The sequence below is a fragment of the Varroa destructor genome, unplaced genomic scaffold (genome assembly GCF_002443255.2).
Source record: "Varroa destructor unplaced genomic scaffold, Vdes_3.0 BEIS01000001.1, whole genome shotgun sequence".
NCBI classification, from domain to species: Eukaryota; Metazoa; Arthropoda; class Arachnida; order Mesostigmata; family Varroidae; genus Varroa; species Varroa destructor.
The window spans coordinates 76,793,355-76,816,482 of record NW_019211454.1 but is presented as its reverse complement, the minus strand read 5'-3'; the positions used below and the strand labels follow the sequence as shown (position 1 = coordinate 76,816,482).

The window sequence follows — 23,128 nt, the reverse complement described above, 5'->3', positions numbered from 1 at the left end:
TGCATACTAGTAACTAGGAATATTCAGGACGTTTATTGATACCACTGTATAGCATATTAAGATAAGAGAAAATAAAGCTGAGCATAATTCTGACTTATTTTTTACATCACCTGTAGTTATTATACCTATGTGAAATCCTCGGTGCATAGCATCAAAAACTTCCTCATCGGGCATCTAACCTATGAAAGGGCATGGAAACCATAGAGGTAGCTATTAATCTAAATAATAATTCCCGTTAATTCCTACTCTCACTGGTTGTTAATACATGGCAATAATTTTCACTGACGCTGAGGTAAGCAATCAGACCAACCTGAATAGATATGTTCAACAAGTAAACCAAGTTTCATATTTTGTATTATAAAATATTTACGGAATTTCCGTATGAACTAATTTCCGAGGTGTTTTGACTTTCTTGCCAAGTTTTTCAGTTATAATTATCTTATAGGCGACCACTTTTTATTAGAATACCGGCACTAGTATTGCATGCGTAGTTATTGAGATCTTACTTATGTCAAAAACACTAACATGCTTTCGATTATGTTACAAACGGTAAGTGCAAGAAAATTAATATGGAATGTGTATCCCAGTAAGAACTACATTACTGCCATAGGAACAAAAGTTCAATTGAAAAATTGATTTTACGATTTTGAGTATGCTGGTACTGCCAACTTATTTGTCTACTCGAAAACATTACTTTTGAGAATAACTTCTAACACTCTAAAACGTGTGCCGGACATTGAAGCAATTAAACAGTGCTTTTCGGCTTGAGTGTATGTATTACTATTGTCACGTAAAGAAAAATAATTTGCCACAAACCTATACAACTGTACGGTCAATAAATTGCCCTTACAAAAATATATCCCTCTAAATTATATATATAATGCCATATAATGCCATATAACGCCAGTGTGGCAATAAGTGCAACATAGATAGTCGATAGACTAGATTTATATTCCACTCCACTTTCACATGAACTTGTCAGATCGATCAACAGTAACAACTATACCGAAATCTCAATTGCTTGGTCAACTTACTCTTTAAATACTTGAAGTACTGGTTCCTTTCGCATCACCTATTGTTCAACGATTTTTTTTACTAATGCTGTCCAAACAAATTCACTGTTTCCTTATTTAAAGCCTCAGTATCGATATTCCTCATATGTACTTTTGAAAATAATAAAAAGAAACCCATATCATTCAGACTTTCAAAACAAATAACTTAGAAAAATAGGCGATAGGAGTTCCATATGCCTCGTTTTATAACATTGCGCAGAATGGACTAAATCAGAAACCTTGTTTGTGCTTTATTATTAGGACCGTATCCAGATCAAGACAGATATTTCAATAAAATGTTTGCATGCGCTAAAAGTGTCATTCCTGACCATTTACCGCGATTTACCTTGATTTAGGACCTACTCCGCTCACAGATATGTTTCAAATATTTCCTTTGCAAATGCGCGAATTTGATGGAACGAGTGAGCAAGTCGCCGTTATAGTGACGAGACTTGCTAGCCTTTCGATCAATCATGTCTTATATATGATAATCCAACCAGTTTAAGCTTGAGCTGTTTAACGGTCGTATGTGGTCACCCCAGAATATGCTGATATGTTCAAGCAGCCAGTCCTGCATTAACCGGCTAGTATAAACTGGTGCACTGTCTTGCCCTTTTTAGGCATTTAGTTAGTTACGGTCGCCTAAACCTTTAATAAAAGATACAGGTAATTTTTTTTTGGTAACGCGTTCACAGGTCTTAAAAAAGTATGGTGGGGTGGCGTTTTCCTTACTGAAAATTGCACTCAGATTGGAGACCGAAAAATTGCTTTTACACATAGTGGGCCTATGTTCTGGATTGTGAGCATGCTAGGTGGATTGTAACAATTTTTACAAACGTAAATAACCGTTTTCCTGTCAGAGAAGAATCGAAGAAGGCCAGCTGTTTTATTCGTGAGGAGAAACAAAGTAAGCAGCAAATAATGCCGATAAATGTTCTTGGTTTTATTGCTCTCACAAAGCATCTCTCAGGCCTTTATGAGATATGAGATGTATCTAAAATCCTCGTAAAAGACCTGTGGCAATCTAGTCCTGCTTAGTTGAATTTCTTTCGTCAAAGCCCCCATTAAAACCGAATGATCAGCAAAAATGTACTTTTTAACAGTATCGATTATCTCCGGGTCTGGCCGTACTGTAACTTGTTTCTGCTTCCTCTATAACCACATACTCACTTAGCATGCCCTGTACGCTCGATTTGGTGAAAGTTTAGCTCCAAGACATTGTATAATAGCTAATTTTTCAGAGATCCCGAAAACAACAAATTGCTTTTCGTCGTGGCAAGTTTGTTTAGAACGAACACAAAAACAAAGTTGTTTGCAATGATACCAGTTTCGCACTAACGCATTGGTGGAATCCACCAGGGCCAGCCGAAAAAAGCCCGAATTTAATACGGCCACCCTTACATACATTAAAAAAGCGGTAATAGTACATTCAATGATTCGATATATGTATATCCTATAAGGGATATTAATACGTACTTCTACCACTTTACTACTATTTTCTAACTTTAAGCCGCAACTCACACCGTGTCATCATTCTCGTCAATATCGTCTCAATCTCGCATAACCTTTCAATAAATCCTCTATTTGTTCCAGTCATATCCGTTTTAAGTATATACGGGTTATGAAATGCCTGCTATCTAAAACAGTCCGTTATCTCGTTTATCTTTTATTATCTCTGCTTATCTACTATTTGCTGTGCATTGCCGACAATCAGTCCTTATGTAACTTTTCCTTTTACAATAGAAGTTAACGCAAAACGTGTTCGATGAAAGATCTGATTTTTAAGTTATTCCATTCAAAGAAATAGTTCGTTGATATGAAACGATACAATTTGTATCTTGTTGTCATGCGCATACGCTAATATTGTCTAGAGTTCCTGACGTATCTTTGTATCGACTTTGAAGTGTTAAAACAATCACAAAGTCGTTCCCTATAACATGCAGTTTTGTATGCAGATTACTGCGCCTATTTTAATTGCTACAAATGTCAAATAGTAGAAAGTGTTTAGCAATATTGAATAAAAAGAATAGATGACTTTTAAACAACCTTTAATTTTTAGCAAACTTAAATTTTGTTGTGTGCGAAAAATTATTAATTACTTAATTTTTTTTATAAAAAGACAACAGTAGTTTAAAATGGAAATCGTGAATGATGTTAAGATTTTCCATTAATTATGATTAAATAGTATGTATGAATGTTTTTTCGATCAAACTTCATGGTGCTTAGATGCCCAAAAAATCGCATAGCAACATTTTGATAAATAAAAGATATGTCAAATTGTTAATTATATTGGTATTTTATTAATGTAACTTTTTGACGTAAAGCGTTTGAAAATGATCTGCGGACAGCTCCAATAAAAAACATAACTTACTTTGTAGTCAGATTTGTTGCGCAATACATTAATTAATTTCAGAGATAGACGATATATCGATGCGATGTTTGATTGATTTTGTGACTGAAGACGTGTATCCTAAGGAACATTAGACCTAACGTCTGTGTTTCATCAAAATACAGTTTTGTCAGGTTAGCTAAAAAAGCTTAAAATTATATTAACAGAAATAAAACATCATTCTCTCAGTCGTCAAGGTGTTTGAAATAATGGTGAAATTCCATCCAGACGTCATCAGATTTATAATCCGCCAAAATACTTCGGTAGCTTATAGGAGTCTATCAAAAAAGTGTCTGTGGGTTTAAAGTGAAAGCCTTCTTTCTTTTGAAGTATTAAATACGCTATGATAAAAAAAAAGTCTCAAAAACCACAGGTGTGCGCCGTCGTATTCAGCGGGTTTTGTTCGTCTATTTTTTGGCGTTCGAGGTAAGGAAAATGGTGAGCGAAGTGCAATCAAATCAATCTACTATCATTATATGCCAAGCAACTTTGCATATTATCTAATGCATAGTATTTATTCAACAGCATCCTTTTAATCCCTAAATGTCAATTGTCTTCAGTTTCCAAGATTCTGCACAATTGCGGATAGGGGAGCTGTAAGATTATAATAGGACCCTCGCGGCTTTCCACCGTTTAAAATATTAGAACTCGTCCAAGACTTGGTCCATTTACCCTCTTGTGTCTCTTATTGATATTTCTTGTTTGCTTGCACGAGAGTGACTAAAAACAAGCATGCATCCATTCATTCGAAGACCAGAAGCAGTTTAGCAGACTCAACATTGAATAAATTGGGTCTTTAAGTAATTAAGCGTGGCCGAATTTTGATGTGAATACTTAGCTCCGTTTCCTTCGATGTGTTCTTACCGGTTAGACATTAGAGAGAATAGACTGTTTCATTTTCTCGAATTGTGTGCTAATTTGTTAGATACTGAAAATTCTATAGTCGCAGGACTAATCCTTGCTTTAAGAGGTATTCACGAGCTATTTTTGTGACAGTTGGGGTAAATCAAAGTTGTGCTCTTCATGCAGACTGAGAAAAAAATACACAAATAATTAAGCTTTGCAGTTTTACTAGAAAAGGTAACGTGATTTGAATATTTTTTCCATACGCTTTTGTGCTGTGACTGTTTATCGATGAATGCAGTTAAGGTTGTACGAAAAATACAATTTTTTTAAGTCGTGACTTTAACCTATGTTATTTTATACAAATGGTTAAATTTTTCGATAAAACTGTTTCTGATTAACGTGTCAGTTTGGTAGGAAATGTATCTGGATCGATCCTGAGAATAAAGTTGAACTGTTAGTCTCATAGGTTACACTTATGAGCATTTTTATACGCATATAAAACTGTGGAACCTATTCATCAATTTGTGCAATAATGTTAGTTGAGCAATATATACTTGTGTACTACCTATATTGCATCAAGTACTACTGTAAAGCAAAAATGCTGTTCTCGAAAAATGGTTTATTTTATACACTGATGTTCAGTGTTTGAGTCAGCATAACAACAGGCAGAAGCCAATCGGCGATTCCTGAGATCGTTGACCCAACAGTACTATTATCACGTGCACTATGAAAATAAATATTTGACATTTCATGCTTAATTTTTTTCGATGATGCTACACGTTTTATTTGCAAAGATATTTTCCCTTGGTTTATGCATTTTTATTACGTAAATTTCATAAACATATAATCTGCTAAAATTATTATAACTAAAAAATTAAACTTTCATATCTTTATATTTTATATCTAGTCTTTTTATATTTAGTCTATTTATCAAAGTCCGATAAAATTTTTCGTATTTAATGTCCGATACTTGGCCGTTATGAACTATACTTGAAACGAAATTGAACCTAGACAACTACGTACTCGTAAGTTTAATAGGCTAATACATTACGCACTGCGCTATTCTGGCGATTTGTATATTTACCGTGTCGATTACTGAGAGTGTGTCTTTGGGTGTTTGTCTGCCTGACGCACTTAAAATAGCTCTTATAGAACGGAACGGATTTTTTGTGGATCGTTAAAGTTTCAATCTTCTCTAATATGAACGAATTGGTTTCCTTAATGGTGCCGGGTACGCTTGTATGGGTGCCAGTGTCTAAGCGAAGAATGTGTCATAGTTGGGTGTAACGCTACTCATATATTAGAACTGGTTAGTGAGATAATCGCAGCGTATTTACAGAATTGCTAATGGGAGATTTTCCAATTAAAAACGGAATACGTAACTACAAAAGCAGAATAGCTACAACGGTATAAATGTTGCTTATAAAGTTATTGAATTAAGGACAATCAATTAAACGGAAAAACTGAATTAACGCATTAACCTAGGAGACAATAACTGGATAACTGTAAAGATCTAGGTCTGTAATGCAACTGTATTTTATTTTAAGCTATGTAGGTGAAATTCCACCATATTTATTCAAACAAACAAATGAAATAACTGTAAACGAACCGCGGGATCATTCCGGGTGTATGTTATGACTAACCTTAAATTGAGTCTGATATTAAACACACACAGTTAGATGTATGGCAGGACGAAGCGTATGGTGCGCGTAGTTATCATTAAAACATAAAAAAAAACATTAAAAAATCACCTGAGATCCTTCTTAGATTGGTTACGTCGTTGTTAGTCAATCTGACCGTTGCATCGGGTAGCATGAGGGTGGGCCGCTCGTAACCTAAATGGCTCAATTATCCGAGTGGTTCTTTATGCAAAGACCCGAAGCTGAATTGCATATACACTGTTATGAATAAATCTCTCTGAACTGCTTGCAAACCGTGATTTAAAAATGGATTGCCCCTGGGTCCTATGCTAACTCTATGCGGTGTGTAAAGTAAAACCTTTTGAAACGAGCTGATACTTTTAAGGCTCTATCTAATTGTTATTAATATTATTTAGTCCGTGTTGTTGGTGTCTTATAAACGCAGATAACGAACCATAATGGCAGGTCTTCGATCACTTCTCCCTGCACCAACGCAAAAAATTTATTCTGCGCGAGAACAACAGGAAGCAAGCGGAAATTTAGTTATCGAAACTAAGAAGGATCCCCATGCGCACATTCCTATTTATGGTAGAAGACGAGGATGGACACCAAGAAAGGTACATAGAAAAGAGGCAATGAACAGTAAATAAACGCGATGTATTTTTTGCTTAGCTATATTTCATATATATAACATAGATAACTCTGTGTGAACGCCTATATATCGCTATCTAGTATATGGAGTCTTTTATTCTACTCGATCACAAAATGGAACGTAAACTTGAGAGAGACTTGTATCTGTGTCGCATTAGAAAAGTAGAATTAAGCAGGGAAATGTGTTGGCATCTTCAATATCGTGTACTTTATCTCAGCTTATGCAGTATTATTGTTGACCCGTGTGTTAAATTTAAGTGAGACTAATAAATTAGATGCGTCAAGCTAAAATGCGGCAGTAAATAATCTTTCATCAACACTGCGCTTCAAAAGCAAGCAAATAATGCCTTCGTTTGTAAAAACAAGTCGTAGTGACATCCATATTTACAATACAGTACAAAACTTCGACTGCATATAAAAAATAGCGCGTAGCTTCTTCTAATTATGGTATGCAAAGCAATGTGCTATTACGCTAAGGGAAAGTACAAGGTACGGCTTCAATTTCATTATTGGTAAAAGCTTTCGAAAAGTAATTACTTACCCCCTCCCCCCCCAAACGATACCTCTTTAATTAGTAGTATTCTCTACACATATTTTATGCCTACATATATCGATACACCAGATATGGTGGCCTCCGTATGATTTGGAATATAAAAAGCCCCCCTTTCATACATTCAGAAAAAAAAACTTGCTTGTGACGTTAGGCTACAAGTTTTGGTAAATAAATTATAAATAAAAATACTTATTATTATCATTCTTACAATGACCAAGGTTAACACATTTAACTATGACATCATTTTTGAGAATATTGGACTAAAGAATATGCAGTGCACTAGTAGAGAATAGCCTTCTTGTTATCTGTCGTTCCCTTATATATTCCAAGACTTTGTGGATCTTATTTTTAGCTAGCCTCGCAGATGTTTCCGGTGGCTTTCACGATCTACAGTAGCTAGAAATGGAATGTCTACACTAATATTCGACTATTTTTTCAGCTTGCTTGCTAATTAAATGGGAATTACATTCAGATATGCGGTTAAACATGGTCAGATTCTCAGGCGCACTATACCCATCGCGCTCAGCCATTTCTTAATAATGATTTAATCAGTCTGTTATTGTCCATTGCAATAAAATAAAATATTAAATTCATAGTATTCATGAAATAATATTGGTGCTACGTGCTACGTACTAATTCTATCCTAAAAGAGCCTCGCGAAATCATCGCAGCTGACGGTTGTACCGAAAGTTATTTATGCCTTCAATTACAGATGCTCATAAATGCCTGAATATTATATTCATATCAAACGTTCCCTCCAATAGACAGTTAACTTCAGAAATAAATAAAATGCGTGAAAATATTTTTATGTCAATAATTTTTAGGTAGGTGACTATGGTGACGGAGGAGCGTATCCCGAGATTCAGGTTGCCCAATACCCCCTCGAAATGGGTAAGAAGAAAGATAAACCAACTGGGAATGCAATAACGGTTCAACTTGATGCACAAGGTATGTAAATAGGCTGCTATTGCTAAATCCACTTCATTATATATATATATATATATATAGAATTTTTAACGATACATTTTTCTGCGTCACAGTTGTACGAATACAACGAATGGCTGAAATCCTGAGTAGTTTTTACGCGACCTTCAGAAACATTTCATTGAAATTTTATTTTTGTTTAGAAACAGTCTAGGAAACAGATAACTCTGAAACTCATAACAGAAGTTCTCACTTTGGATAAATCGCCCTGTATATATATATATATATATATATACTATATATATATATTATATATATATATATATATACTATATATATATATTATATATATATATATATACTGTATTCAGTATTCCGTGTGCTAGTAGTTATTGAGGTAAAAGCAGAATGAAAATTGCAGGTAAAGTAAAATATGACGCGTTACTGAAACAAGGCGGAAATGCTGATAAGGTAGTGTACTCAAAACTCCAGGATTTATTGCCTTATGAAATAACCGCCGATGATGAAGAAGAGTTAAAGAAGCCGGATGACGAGGCCATCAAAAGAATTACAGAAGATACCAAAAAGGCACTGGAAAAGTTGACTCATTCCAAAATATCTGCCGCTATGCCCGTTCGGACGACTGATAAACAGGCACCCGCTCAGTACATTCGGTAAGTAACACAAATTCTTGAAAAAATTTTTTTTTTAAAGTAAGGAACTTAAGAAAACTTTGATGGTATCCAAATTACTTGCAGCATGCATATTACATCACTTGGATTTCTCTTATAAAAAGCATGCCTTTTATCTTAATTAAAAAACATATATTACGAAATAAGCAGTACCACATAGGAAGGATTAGGTGACTCACATAAACTGATTTTTGAGAAGCATTGCTTTGCAAGCCTAATGAATGTGTTGTAAATTACTTCAAGAAAGGATTACATGCTCCAAACATACTACGCCATTTGAAATATCTATATATTTCCTGAGTATATACAGAGCAAAAAATATATAAAGAGATATAATCTATTTTATTACATTTTGACTTATTATTTAAAAAATTAAATTTAAGTTTTTGCAGGTAATTAGGGTTTCATAGGATTATTTTTTTGCAAATGTATTCTCGAAAGAAATTAGGTTGTAGTACACTAATTATCTCAAGTTGTGTCTATATTAATTTAAGCGTGTTATAGTTCTATGTACTATATATAATTTAAACAAAAAATAGATATTATACCATTGTACAACCAAATCAATGATTCCTTTTGGATTGATCTCGTAAAAATACTTCATTTTTATGATAACAAAATTTTTCATTCAAATGATTTTCATAATATTTCAAAATATTTCTGAAAAAAAGATTCTGAAGTTCTCGAGTATTATTCTATTGAAACATTTTAAAACGGAGCTCTCTTTAATCCCACTCTCGCGAATTGTCACTAGTCAATTGATGATTTGACTCATTCTTTTAGTTGTTACCCTTTTTTTGCCAAAATAAGCAGCCTGATTACAATGAGGCTGGGATAGATAAATGTTAAATAACACAGCTCCTCCTGATCGATGCTTATAGGCAAACAGTTACTTGTGGATGGCCACCGCATATTTTAGAGCAGCACTGGTAATTATATCGGCAACTCTGAAATAATAAATGTTGCAGATTATCTTTATTTGCCTTTCCTTAATAATATTTGCAGTTAATTTAATATAAAAAAATGCCCTTTACTGCCTGAGATGTATGTACATATAAATTAATTTTACACTAGAAGAATATTTTCTGCGCCATTATAAAAAATATCAAAATGGAAGGCTCGAAATAACTTAGATTAAATTATGTGAACTCTACATGTTTGTGTATTGAGTTCAATGAGCTCATTATGCTGCCTATCACTTTCCTGAGCAAGTTTGTAATATTTGAACAGTAGGCAAGTGTCGAGAAAAGGAAGCATTTTATTTATTTATTCATACACTCGTAATCACAAACAATTTAGATCTTCACGTCGATAATGAATTGCGCTAATCTGTCATGTCAGCAACTGAAGAGAAATCCAAATCTAGGCGACTAGCGAGTTACTTGGCTTTTTATTAGCAAACAAAACAACTGAAACAGAGTCAGAAAGGTTTACTATAATTTTTATTGTAAAGGTGAGTATTAGAGCTACGTATAAAAATAACATATGATGAATGACATTCCGCAACATAAATACAGTAGGTTGGCCACATAATGACATTTATCACGCTTTGTCCTTTGTTTCTGCAATAACCTTTCGAGTGCTATTTTTGGGCTAAATTAGGAGCGGTACGGGGATACACAGTTTTTAAAGGAAGCTCAAGAAGAATAGCCGGAGGGGTTCAAAGTAGGTAACCCGTAAACCGTAATTTTTTTGGAGATTGCTTTGTTTAGAGGTGTTGTGTGACGGGTTGCACTTCCTTAATGAAAGCACATCTCCACGTCGAAAAGCCCTGTTTTTAAAATAAAAAGAATGATAAAAAATTATTCATTACTGTATAATATTGATTACTGTTCATTACTTCATGTCGTCTTTAAAAAAGAATTGCATGATCACACCTTCTCTCAGAGTCTACACCAAGCTGTGACTTTAGATTAGGAACTGCTTAGAAATCCTACTTGGATTTTCCCGATTGTTCACCTACGTATCTTTTGAAGTGAAAGGAGTTGATTTTGCTGAAATAGGGTGCCTGCGAACGGCTTTTTTGCTTATATCTTATGACTCGTATGTCTGGGCGACTAAAAGTCCTAGTAATCTGTCGACCAACACTTTGTACATTTACTCTCCCAACACTGTTTCAGTTGTCATAGAAAACTTAACTGGAATACTAAAACTTGTAAGCATTCGTAATGTTTTTTGTTAAAACTGATCTCTTTCCATAACGAACAAAAAACGTCCAAGCATAATGGCAAAGGGTGCATTATCCTACTAGCACAAATGTCTCGTATACAACTGATATGGGAAGGTTAATGTTTATAAATCTTCATATTGGGTAACTATCGGAAACGTATAATGAAATGCCTCTCAAATTTGCTACATTCATGTCAGTTGGGGCTAAAGAGAAGAATAGCAAATGGACTAACTTTTCTTCTTACAGCATTTTTAGGCACAAAAAGATGATTGTTTCATTTGTTGTGTACCAGACAGTCGATGATTTAATCTAAACACACCATATATGTTGTATAACAAGATGTAGCTGAGGAGAGCTGTCTCATTACGAGAAGCATAGTTATGGTTATACAGCAGATCCACAGAGTAGAGCTGGTAGTGGAGAACGTCACAGACATAGTTCGAATATTCAAGACAGAGCTTCAGATTGTCAGTTTCGCTTTTCCGCTTGTGTTCGAAATGAGTTTTGAAGGCCTGTAAATTAGGGTGAATGCCTCAGACCAAAGTACATAATTTCCCAATCAATAAGAAAAGAGAGCAAAGATTGGCACATATTTATATAATGTCGCACCAACGACATATATAACACAATCTGTATGAATAGAAATTATTTATGCAGATATAATGGTAAGCCTACTGTCGGTGAAAAACGTACGCTTAAGGTAAATTAGGACAAGTTTATATGTAAAAAATCTATGCAGATAATAACTACTATAATGAGTATGTCCTCACAGTGCACGGTATTCACAATCGCCAGTTTACAATGTAAATAGTTTTTTGTGAATTTTGACTAATAGGCAGACATGATTAGGTGAATCGCATGCATTTCATAATATCTATATTTTAAGGTATTGCTACAGAACTGCCTGTGTATCACTCTGTACCTCTTCCCGGCAATTTTAAGGTCTGACTTACACATATAAATAATTGTGATTTTGACAAATGGTCTTCGAGAACGGAGTTGGATAGTTGTAGCTCGCAAGTATGTTTTGACGAAACAAAGAGATGGGAAGTCCACGATGTCCAGCATTTAATAAGCAAGATGACACTAATAAATGATTAGAATCATCACTACGAACGTTGTTATTAAACTGAGGTCGTGGCTATTCGAAAACACACAATGCAGAATTTTGAAAATGCGGATACAGAAAAAGTATTCTACATAAGACGAAAAGGTGAAATATGTAGAGGTTTCAAGATAGGACGGGGACATTCGGCCGCGAGGGGAAGTAGATGGTGGAGCAAATACTTTAGCGCATGTTTTTAGAGTTTTCATATACTTAGATTCAATTTTACCATCACAGTTCTACGTATACAGCTCTGTAAGCGACTCGCGGGCTGAAGAAAGCATAATATGATAATTTTTTTGATCCTGATAAATTTTCTAGCGATACCTTATATTGTACCTGCTATTGGAGCGGTTAAGTGCGCTGCACGTCACAGGCATACGTTTTAGCAGGTACCAGAGCTTTGGCAGTGGGAACTTTGGTTATTTGTGAGCCAGTTGTAATTAAAGGAATACTTGTAACTACTTTAGTTTTCTAGGGTAAATGTCAAGCAATTAGAACTTAGCAATTTCTTAATCACGGCAAAGTCAGAAGACCCTGCCAGTAAGAGCCTAAATATTCGGTTTACTAATAAAGCCAAAACTAACATCCGCTTGAATAATCAGGTTTAAGCTCTTATTGGCTATTGTGCGAAATTAAAAAAAAAAAATGTATTGTAGAGGGTCGAAAAAACTGCACTGAGCATCCCAAAGTATATGTCCTCTAAACGAGATAAGAATCGACTCTAGTTATTGGAGGTATTGGGTTACTGCTTACACAGATAATTTTCACTTTAATAAATAGATGTTTTTTGTAACTAGGTTGTAGAATAGCAATTGTAAGTTTCCAGACGGTTCCCTTAGAAAGTTAGGTATGTACTACATTTTTGCAGTTCTTGCGTTAGCAATACACAAAGCGCAGTATCTGCTGCGGGCAATGCAGAAAAAAAATCGTTTACGGATTAAGGACATCAATCGTTTGTACTAACAAAGAGGAACAATCAGAGGACATATATTCACCTAATGTTTGGTCCATCGCTTCTTATGGAACGCTAGCTCTATTTTTTTCGTATTTTATAATAAAAAGAAGTTTTAGAGCATAGTTTTTGTCAGTGAGATCATCACGGAGACGAATATATATTAGCTAATGTTCATAAGAAAGGGAGTTTTTCTACGAAGCATGGGTATGTTCTGGAAACATTGATAGGGCATGGAATCCCGCCGTGGTCACCACAGCGGGACCACCAAACTACGGCAGCGAAACTTTGTTGTGTTTGGCTAAAGCTGGTAAAACGATTCTACGAACATATTTTATTCCATGAACATTTATTTAATAATGAACATGTGTATGAAGGGGTCCAATATACCTCATTTAAAGATTCGTTGGTAAGCCTGAAATGGAATCTAACCATTATCTTTTTCTTTATGAAAAGGCCAATAAGACTGTTGTATTACCAGCTTTAGAGAAGAATTATCAATGTACGCTATCGTGAGAACTCTGAATTGTCTAACTACATCTCGAGAAAAATCTAAATATGGTCGATACAGCTCGATAGAGTGCCAGGTAATGACTCAAATGATTAGCTAACATGATTGATCAGACCAAAAACGCTACAATGCCTTGGTATATATGACATGTAGTTGTGAACTTGACATCAGTAGGGATTTCTAGTAATGGTATTTTTATTCGCTTTACAAAATCGAAAATCAGTTGTAAGAATTACTTATCAATATAAGCCGTTATAATTATTTTATGTAATAGCTCTATTATTTCCACTTATACGTTCTTGGAAAAAATATAGCTTTGAAAAACGAGAATTAAGCTTGAGCAAAGTGAAGTAAAGCAGCTTAAACCGGAGTGCAACACTTCATTTAGGATTCTTGGCCTTGCGACTCCCGAAAATCAACTAAAAAGCTCACATTCTTTGTTTGCTTGAGAGACAGCCATAAAAGAGCAAGACACACCTGATGCAGAAACAGTATTATTTATGGCGTTTAAATAAACAGTTCACATGGGTATGTGTGAGCACGACAAATGTGGTATATAATAGGGACAAATAATCTCCGTTATTATCATTTGTAGTGAAATAATCTATCGTATAAACATGGAGCATCAGTCTTTCGCAAACACTTTGTGTAGTCGAAGGAAAGTGACCTCTTTCTAGTGAGTCATGGAACCCCAGTGAGTACCGACAGAAACCTTAATAGGCAGGACAAATTCCTAACTTTTAAATGATCTGCTGGGTGGACCTTGATGACTTAGGGTTCAAAATAAATGGCTCTAGATTCTAAAAATACATACATGTGAAGATATTTTGACATACTTAAAAATGGGAGGCCCTTTCGGCTTAGCTAGGACTTGTCCGTACACATCTATGTACATAGTCTAATTAATAAGTAGATTGATTTTGCAACATTATTATCACTATACTAAGCCAATCATTGAAGAACAAATATTTGTATTGAAATATTATGCGTTTGTTGTCTTTTTGATATTATTTTGATGTTGCTATTTTAAAGATGTTTACGCTGAACTTAAACCGCAAACATACTTAGTTTCTCATGCAGATGAATATACTGACCGAGACTTTGTGGTGTAACAAAGGCGATATAGACTCTTCAAGCACCGCTAGAGAACAAAATAAAACGGATGCTTAGTGCGTAGTGGAGTCGGTGTTTTCTGGAAAGAGAGATCTAGTAAGATACAAGTGTGATAGAAACCAGAATGTAAAGGTCGCTTACTGCATAGTGGAGGCGGTCTTTCTCTAGAAAGAAAGATCTAGCAAGATATGAGTGTGACAAAAAAAGGCCATTAACTCAAATTATACCTGTGCAAACGATTAAGAAAACTAAACGGGAAAAGTTGGAAGAATGCGTGTGTCGGGTGACCTTATTCATTTCTTAAATAGGCAAAACATAAACAGAATGTCATACAATCCGTATAGATAGAGAATATTGTATTGGAAATAAAGAAGAATAACTAAAGCATATAACTTTGACGGTCTCACAGCTTGCTAATTATCACTTTTTTACGGCGTTGGTTGCAATTATTACGTATTTAAGGTAACCACAAGAATGCATGTTAGAGCTCATAATCTCACCTTGGGGAAAGAACTGTCCCAATAATAGCATTAATTTATGCGGTTGAGAAGGCTTTCACGTTTTTTAAACAAATTCTTTATTCAGGAGTACTGACTACTGGTTGATTTACTATAATTTGCAATGATAAATAAAGTGTATCTATTCTCTACTATGTAACGTGTTACTCAATGGCAGTAATTGAAAAAAATATCAATTGAAGCGTTCACCCTCTAGAGCTACTGTACTGTGTAACATCCAGCGAATTGAGTCCTATAAGACAATGGCGATGTTTGGCTCCTTTATGCACATCGTACCAGTCCAATGATTTTTTTAAGATTTTCCAAAGATCCCGTGATTTTCTTTATTTTAGCGAAAACAGACGCACCACATCAAAGATGAGACTGATATTGCTACCGACACAAAGAAAGCAAAAGGGTATTCATAAGATTCTGACTGTCCCTGGACGCTGTAGACGTACAAAACATAGGTTTGAAATCAACACGTTTTATTGAATTTAATTTCAGGTATACACCTGCTCAGCAGGGATCAGAATTTAATTCTGGGGCTAGCCAAAGGATTATACGAATGGTGGAAGCGCAGAAAGATCCAATGGAACCTCCAAAATACAAGATCAATAAGAAGGTTAGTAGAGTAGGTAACTGATATTACCATAATCGACCTATCCAGAGTATCTTATGATCAAAGCATAATTTATATCATCGAATCTTTATAAACATAACATTTTATGATCTCCGGAACGAATCGGCCTGAATCTGCCTATTGGTTTTAATTTTTATTTGAATTAGTATTTTTGCTGATAACAGGAAAAGGTCACCATTGAGACTCATGAAAATGAATAAAGGAAAGTCCGTTCACATCAATTTCCGGCTTTTTGGTGGAACTGCTGTCGTATATGTGAATTTCATTTCTAGACAAACTAAATTTTACTCACGGTTTTCAGTCTATAGCTGCTTGGCCACATTGACCATTCAGCTTTCATTTCGGGTAGTCGCACGTGCTGCTCGATGTTGTTTACGTCTCTTGTGGCTCAGTGGTCACTGGAGTTAACTTTAAGCTAAGCATATGTTCTAGTAAAAATCAGTGTAAAGCTTCTCTCCCTAACGAGTAACTCTAATGAGACTCACCTTTTCGAGATAAACATACATAGAGTTTTAATTACTATATAATAAATAGTAAATGAATGCTGAGTATTGCATGGGGTAACATTTATTTAATGTTATCATTGGAGACAACTGCTCTCATAAGAGGAAGAAGAATTATATCAGTGTATTTGCCTAAGGCTGTAACAACAATAGGCTTACAATAATTTATCTGTTTCAAAAAAGTACTTCACTAAAAATACTTACGTTATTGGTTCATATAGCCTTACCAAATAAGGATTTGTGGGCCAGAAATTGAATTTTATGGGCCACTACGGATTTTGTGCCGAGAAACAAACCGCTTTGAGCTCTTTTCTAACTGAACGTTGCTAAATATTTAGTTGAGTTTGTAAAAAACTGATATTGATATTATTCCTTTGCGATAATTTATCTGTCGTTTATTTGCAAATAAACAGATTTATTTGGACGTTATACTTAAACGGCATTCATTCAGTTACGCTGCATTTAGCTTCAATGAACAAACCTATAGTACGAAAAACTATCGATGATTTTTTGTAAGGGTGATTTACGATCTTTGATTTTTGCAATAAAGTGGCAATTTGCAACAAAGCTGAATTTCTACTTCTGAAGATAAGTAGCTGCCGGAGTAATATTTTGTGGTGGTTTAACAGTTTCAGCTGATTATCAACGTGTGGTACCCGAGAAGATCGTTTTCCGTGCGTATGTTTTTTGAGCATGAAATGGGTTCTGGAGTCTTTTTTAGACACTACTGCGCACCCAGTATCATAAATGCAAAACTTCCATCTATGTCTCTTTGACTTTACTGTAAAAATTGTTGTTCTGAGAAAGATATCCGTAAAAAATGTTCTGCGCTGGTGTCAACATTCGAATTCGCAGCTTGTGCAAAACTAATTTAGGGTGCCAACCTTAGCGCCACCTCAGCTATCACTGGAACAGAAATCTCTGTTACAGTGAATGACGTTTTGTATGCGTTTTTGACCAATCTAAGACCTTTCTACCGTAAGTATTAGCTTATTATTATTAGATATATAATACCAGTTGTACCAGTTGTGAAATAAGGTGAATGGTAACCAGCATGAAAGATAGATATCCTGAATCTTAAGATTATGGTTGCTAATTTACGTTTTTTCAGTCTGTAAGGACTTAGAAAGTAATCACTTTAAAGATATAAAATTTCCCAACTGCTTTGCCCTAAAAATTTTTCTTTTAGTATTTACGCACTACCAACAATTGTACTACAGCTTGGAGGAAGAATTCGAAACTATTGAAGTTTTGGACAGGGAATTTCGGCTATCTCAGTGAATCGCATATTTAGATATATTAGATTGTTCAGCGAGTTTTGGTGGTTTATAAAAGCTTTCTCTTTATCTTAGTCTTTATAGTAGTCATTCACTTCATGAAGCGTTATACGAGAGCTGATCAATCTATTGAAACTTGTGGATATCTACGTAAGTTAAGCATGTCAGTTTGTCGTAACGAAGAACGCTACTTCTTGAAGACGCGCATTTTGAATTAAGACTTTAATCTGACACAGTCTAACGAAATCTTTATTTAAATATTTATTATTTAAGAAACATAAAAATTAAGATTTTTCTATTTTCTTGCAAATCAAAACGGTTTTTTAATCAGTGGATCACTAAGTTTTTGCTTTTAAATGAACTTAAATGTTTTCAAATTGTGTGAAATGTTGAATACAATGGTAGCCATCGAATAGGCATCTAGTTCGCAAAGGTGTGGTATGGTCTGGGAGGCATTGAAATCGATATATCTGTTCGAAACGAGCCTCAATAACTCTGAAATTGAAGGTGTAGAAAGAAAGAAAAAAATGAAAACTGCTATACTGTCTCTGTGTATTTCTTATTCCATATAAATTTAAGGATACCACTGTAAGCATCAACTGTTCAGAGGTCTGAATATGCTCTATTTTAGAGGAAATTTTAATAGACTACAAAATGAAAAAAATAAGAAAGCTAAGGAACAGTAAAAGTATGTATGTAGAATCTAGAACTAGGCTAAAAAAACTAAGCGAAAGATCTTCAAAAACTAAAAATAAAAAAAAACATGATAAATACGCGTATCTTATACAATGAACGCAAGCTCAAACCAGCCAAGCTGCGGTTCGCAGTTTCCGTCACGGCTTCTGTGCTATTATGTGAGTAAGAAAGGATTAAAAAATAATATAGAAGATCTCTTATTATTCATTGATCAGTTGAAATTACTGACAATAACATACCGAAACTTTAATCTAGATGTGTTACCTTGTTTAATTTTGTCACATTTTATGGCTATTCTATTGTTAAAAGTGAACCGTTGCTAGGTCAACGATTTTTGCTGACGATGGATGCTAATGTAACATGAAAAAGATTATCAGCTAACATTTTAAACATACCCGATTATTAAAACTTCTTTGAGTTTTAATAATAATAATAATAAAGTGTTCTTTGACCCTTTGCAATCCTGGTTGATACTGTTTTATTCGATTCGACTAAGAATATAGACATTTCCCGTCCATGAAGCGAAATGAGCCATATGTACTCAAACCCGATCTACTTTAAGAAGATAGAGAATTTAAGTTACCTACGTGTTCATGAAACGAAACTTCAACTTTGTCATTTTAACCTAGGTATAACTTCCGCTAAAGAGCTCAGGTTTAAGCTTTTAAACAATGCTTTGAAAATTGCCGATTGACTGTCAGATGAAATATATTGGCCATAAATATATGAAGCGTATGAATCATGCTGCAAGTACCTATTTTTCCTTGATAGTGGAAAATTTGACAAACTTTTTAGACAAGAAATACCTAAAAGTCACAAAATTTTTATTACATTTTGACTACTCTCAAAAGGAATTAAAGTATATCTCTTAAAATTTGACAAAACTTAAAAGATAACCAAATATTATGTGTGTTTATAATCCTTTACTGTAGATACCTCGGGGCCCGCCATCTCCACCTCCCCCGGTGATGCATTCTCCAACCCGCAAGGTCACTGTAAAAGAACAGCAGGATTGGAAGATTCCCCCGTGTGTCAGTAACTGGAAAAATGCTAAAGGTGTGTATAAATCCTTCAAAATGTGTAGGATGCGGGACACAAATAAATTCCGGTCAACTTATTGCCTGCTTTAATGATTTTCACTGTTAAATCGGCGCAGTGGTTTAACAGTCAAATCTCTGGCTGGAAGAGACTAGCTGGCTCAAAGGGAATAACTAGCTGGCCATAAATCCCTCTGTCGATATATAAAATACTTCGTTAGATGTATGGTCAAATAAAGCAAACGAGTTCTTAGGTGTTTCTACTACTTATCTCCGAGTGCGGGCGTAACCGTGAATAGCAATGAGCTTGTATGGATTTAAGTTTTTCCTTAGAGTGGGTTTCTAATGTCTGCACATTATTAGCAGATATCAGAGTAGGAGGATGCGCAATCACATGAACGTTTATAGAATTGAATGCGGCCGATATTGGGTCATTGGTTTTTACGTCAAAGCAAATTCAACGACACTTAATTTATTTTTCAGGCTACACGATTCCGCTTGACAAACGCTTGGCGGCCGATGGCAGAGGTCTACAACAGCAGCACATCAACGAAAACTTCTCTAAATTGGCTGAGGCGCTATACCTAGCTGACAGAAAAGCTCGAGAAGCCGTTGAGGCCCGAGCTCAACTCGAGAGGAAGATGGCGGCCAAAGAAAAGGAAAAGAAGGAGGAGCATCTTCGTGCTATGGCCCAACGGGCCAGGGATCAGAGGGCTGGTATCCGAGTGAATGAAGAGGTTAGTGGGAACACATCTAATTGCAAAATCCATTATACCGGGTGTTCAGATCAAATTGGGATGAGTTTCAGCAGCCTTAGCAAAGTGTTCATCCGTGATTCTTGGTGTTAAAGGCAGTTCATTTTCGAAACAACCTTTAGATGCCGTAGACGGAAGTTTTGCGTTCGAAATATAAGCAAAGGTTAACACATATCCAATATCTTTAAGTCAAACGAATCCGCAGAAACAGTATGTACTTGTGAAATCAGTGGTCTCTGCTCTTGTCGTTCATCATACTGCTTTCGAAGTATCCGAAAATACTTTTAAATCTACAATAACATTTAACCGAAACAAGAAGAGTTTATCAAACGCGGCACAAGAAACTATTCTTGAGGGTCTTAAAGCTTTTGTGTAAAGATTAGAGACCATTTTCGACATAGAATTATTTAATTCGCAAATATGATTTTGAGAATCACCTGTGGGAGGCAGAATTGAAGGCATGGTTAAAAGGAGAAGCAGTTGCATTAATCATATACGTCTGTCAGGATTGTCTATATCAACGCATGCAAAATATTTTCTAAACAGCTCTTTTATTTAGTTGCCATTTATAAACGAACGATATCCATTTTATTTTAAACGTCTTGTGCATATACAGGAGGGAAGTGGACATGAAGAAAAGCTTGCATTCGGATGGAAGCTATCGTTAATTAGAAGTCAGCTTGCGATTAAAGCAGCGTCCGCTTTAATTGTAAACGGACTTCTTCCCTAAATGAAAGCCTATTTTTCCAATGTCGTATCTAATTTTAATCTTATTTGCCCCCTACTTCTGTGTAAATAGTGAGATTATGGTTATGCGTAACTTTTAGGACGAGGATGATGAGGCGCAGGAACGCGACATGTTGCGTCAAGAAAGACACCGGGAGAGACAACGGGAAAGGAACATTGCTCGTGCTGCCCCTGATAAGCGAAACCGCTTGGAGCGGGAACGGGAAAGAGATATTTCAGAAAAAATTGCGCTCGGTTTGCCATCGACAAGTGGAACGAGCAAAAGTGGAGAAGTGCAATTCGATCAGAGACTTTTTAATCAGTCGAAGGTAAAATAGCTAAACATTTATAATTTAAAATAATATAAGCAGTATGCAGTTTTTTGATTGTCAATATTCTATAATTATGCTAAAGGAGCCAAATCTCATCGCAGTTGTCGGACATATGCGGCCTTCAGCATTCATTGTGTCTTAAGAAGATTTAACAAACCTAGTGATTATGAATTGATTGATAAACGGGTGACTATAGACACTTGACGTGTTTCTTAGCCACCCAATTCTAGCCGCAGTCGAAATGTCTGAAATGTTCTATGTTATGCTCATAACCTATTTTTTCTTCTGCTAGTACCGCAGGTTAGTGGACATCTATCACACAACTTTTGCACACAACTTTTGCAAGTTGTTAATATATTTTTAGTGTTACGGTTTAGGGTTTAGAGTCTGGTTTTGGCGATGATGATTCTTACAACGTGTATGATAAAGCGTGGCGCAAAGGTCAGGGTTTGTCGAGTCAGCTATATAGACCACGCGGAGACCGAGAGACTGCTGAAGATATTGACTCCTTGATTAAAACGGGACGGTGAGTATTGCTTTCGTAATTATAATAATAGACTTTATACAGTTCTCTCTTTTTGATATTAATCTTCTTTATCAGGCTATTATTACATTATATGTGAAAGGTAATAAAAAAATTGCAAGCGTAGCTGGTGTTAGAGAAGAGATCGATATTATGTGTATTTCTGTTTTCGCAGTCTGTCGAAATTCTTCGATTCTTATATTTCGTTTCGTATTGGAGCTTACCTAAAGAAGTTGAAGGTTTAGCTAATCTGAACATTTTTTGATGACTTTGTCTTGATTTGGAGAATTGATTCTTACATTTTTATGGATGCATGATTGTAGAAAGCAACTATATTATCTTTTGTTTCTTCCACACAAAGAACAATTTGGCATCTGCCAAGCTCGTTCTGCGCAGTGCAACTATCTCCGTATAAGTCATTTAGGCTCAGATTTGTTTTATCTTCAAGATAAGTGAAACACAACCTGATTTTCCTGGTCGCTTTTTTTTTAACTAACTTAGTTTACGATAAATTCTGACAGGTTCATCCCTGATAAAAAATTTGCGGGAACAGACCACTCAGAGTCATCAGTGCGTCGCGGCCCCGTTCAGTTTGAACAGTCTGAGCAAGAAGAAGATCCGTTCGGTTTAGATAAATTCTTCAATGAAGCCAAAAAAGCTTCGCATAAGAGAAGAGATGACCGTAATGATGAAGATCGTGGAGGAAAGAGACGAAGAGACTAAGCAAAATGCAACAGCTCACCACGTTATGACAGAGAATTAGGGCCTAGAGTGTAAGCCACAAAGTATAAATTTTAATTGAATTTAAGATGTACAAAAAAGAAGATGTAAACAACACTTACTTTAACTGCAGATGCAAATTGTGTTAATTGTAATTGAGGATTGCTACTTTGTACAATGCTTCATTTAATTAAAAACGTTGGTCCTTTTCTAGTACTGAACTTTACTAATGCATCACAATTTATTGTGGACCTCAAAACAGATTCTTTTTTTTTTAACTGTAAAGGTTTGCTTTTGACGGATTGGCATTAGGGCTTTGTTGATGCTGGACTGCACCATTTATTTTGATGTTGTTCATTGACAAGCGGAAAAAGTGTGTGTGATAATGAACATGCCTATTATGATAGACAATCGGTCGCGCAACATCGTATGCGCATGTATATGCAATTAAGCCAAATAATAAAGATAGCAAATAGGAACTATTAATTTGATTACCAGTTCTCCTTATTCTCATATGCACAATACTGGTTAGTAGTGAATTTTTTGATGAAAAACAATTATAGTGCTCTTATTATGGCTTTTAATTTCAGGCTCATTAGCAGATAATATATACATACTAACACCAAATTTTATTATTTTGCCTTACCAAAAATTTGTCGCAGTTATTTAGTTCACAACATACATTGTGTGCGTTGCAGGCTCTAAATATTAATCTAAACAAATAAAAAAAACAATAATATCTAGATAAATAAATAAAATATTAATACTTGTATAAGGAATACAAAATAACATTCAAGTTCCAAATGCTTACTTTTGAC

General features: G+C 35.1%; 1 protein-coding gene and 1 long non-coding RNA gene across 6 annotated transcripts; one reads left to right on the top strand and one right to left on the bottom strand.

The window, feature by feature from the left end:
* Positions 1 to 4,169: 4,169 nt before the first annotated feature.
* Bx42 (Puff-specific protein Bx42) lies at positions 4,170 to 22,801 on the top strand. Of its 4 annotated transcripts, none has more exons than XM_022817068.2 (10): positions 4,170 to 4,307; positions 6,373 to 6,544; positions 7,956 to 8,079; positions 8,477 to 8,729; positions 15,606 to 15,723; positions 19,150 to 19,273; positions 19,738 to 19,991; positions 20,837 to 21,064; positions 21,445 to 21,593; positions 22,112 to 22,801. In XM_022817068.2, the coding sequence occupies exons 2-10, from the start codon at positions 6,386 to 6,388 to the stop codon at positions 22,311 to 22,313; spliced, it is 1,611 nt and encodes a 536-aa protein (XP_022672803.1). In that variant the 5' UTR covers positions 4,170 to 4,307; positions 6,373 to 6,385; the 3' UTR covers positions 22,314 to 22,801. The 4 variants fall into 4 exon arrangements, 3 of the variants coding, with proteins under 3 accessions (XP_022672803.1, XP_022672801.1, XP_022672802.1); XR_015319621.1 differs by having other exon boundaries at positions 4,183 to 4,521; positions 21,432 to 21,593; positions 22,112 to 22,297; XM_022817066.2 differs by having other exon boundaries at positions 4,184 to 4,521.
* LOC111255277 (uncharacterized) lies at positions 9,071 to 16,150 on the bottom strand. Of its 2 annotated transcripts, none has more exons than XR_002675403.2 (4): positions 16,034 to 16,150; positions 14,583 to 14,680; positions 11,237 to 11,429; positions 9,071 to 9,694 (listed from the first exon to the last, which is right to left on the bottom strand). It is a non-coding gene; the product is annotated as an uncharacterized LOC111255277 (long non-coding RNA). The 2 variants fall into 2 exon arrangements; XR_015319625.1 differs by lacking the exon at positions 9,071 to 9,694 and adding an exon at positions 9,988 to 10,156.
* Positions 22,802 to 23,128: the final 327 nt, after the last annotated feature.

What these genes read in the sequence shown, in the direction of transcription:
- Bx42 (XM_022817068.2), top strand. Translation starts at nt 6,386, where the DNA reads ATGGCAGGTCTTCGATCACTTCTCCCTGCACCAACGCAAAAAATTTAT. An exon ending in GAGGATGGACACCAAGAAAG is followed by an intron (nt 6,545 to 7,955) that starts GTACATAGAAAA and finishes AATAATTTTTAG; the next exon opens with GTAGGTGACTATGGTGACGG. An exon ending in GGTTCAACTTGATGCACAAG is followed by an intron (nt 8,080 to 8,476) that starts GTATGTAAATAG and finishes TGAAAATTGCAG; the next exon opens with GTAAAGTAAAATATGACGCG.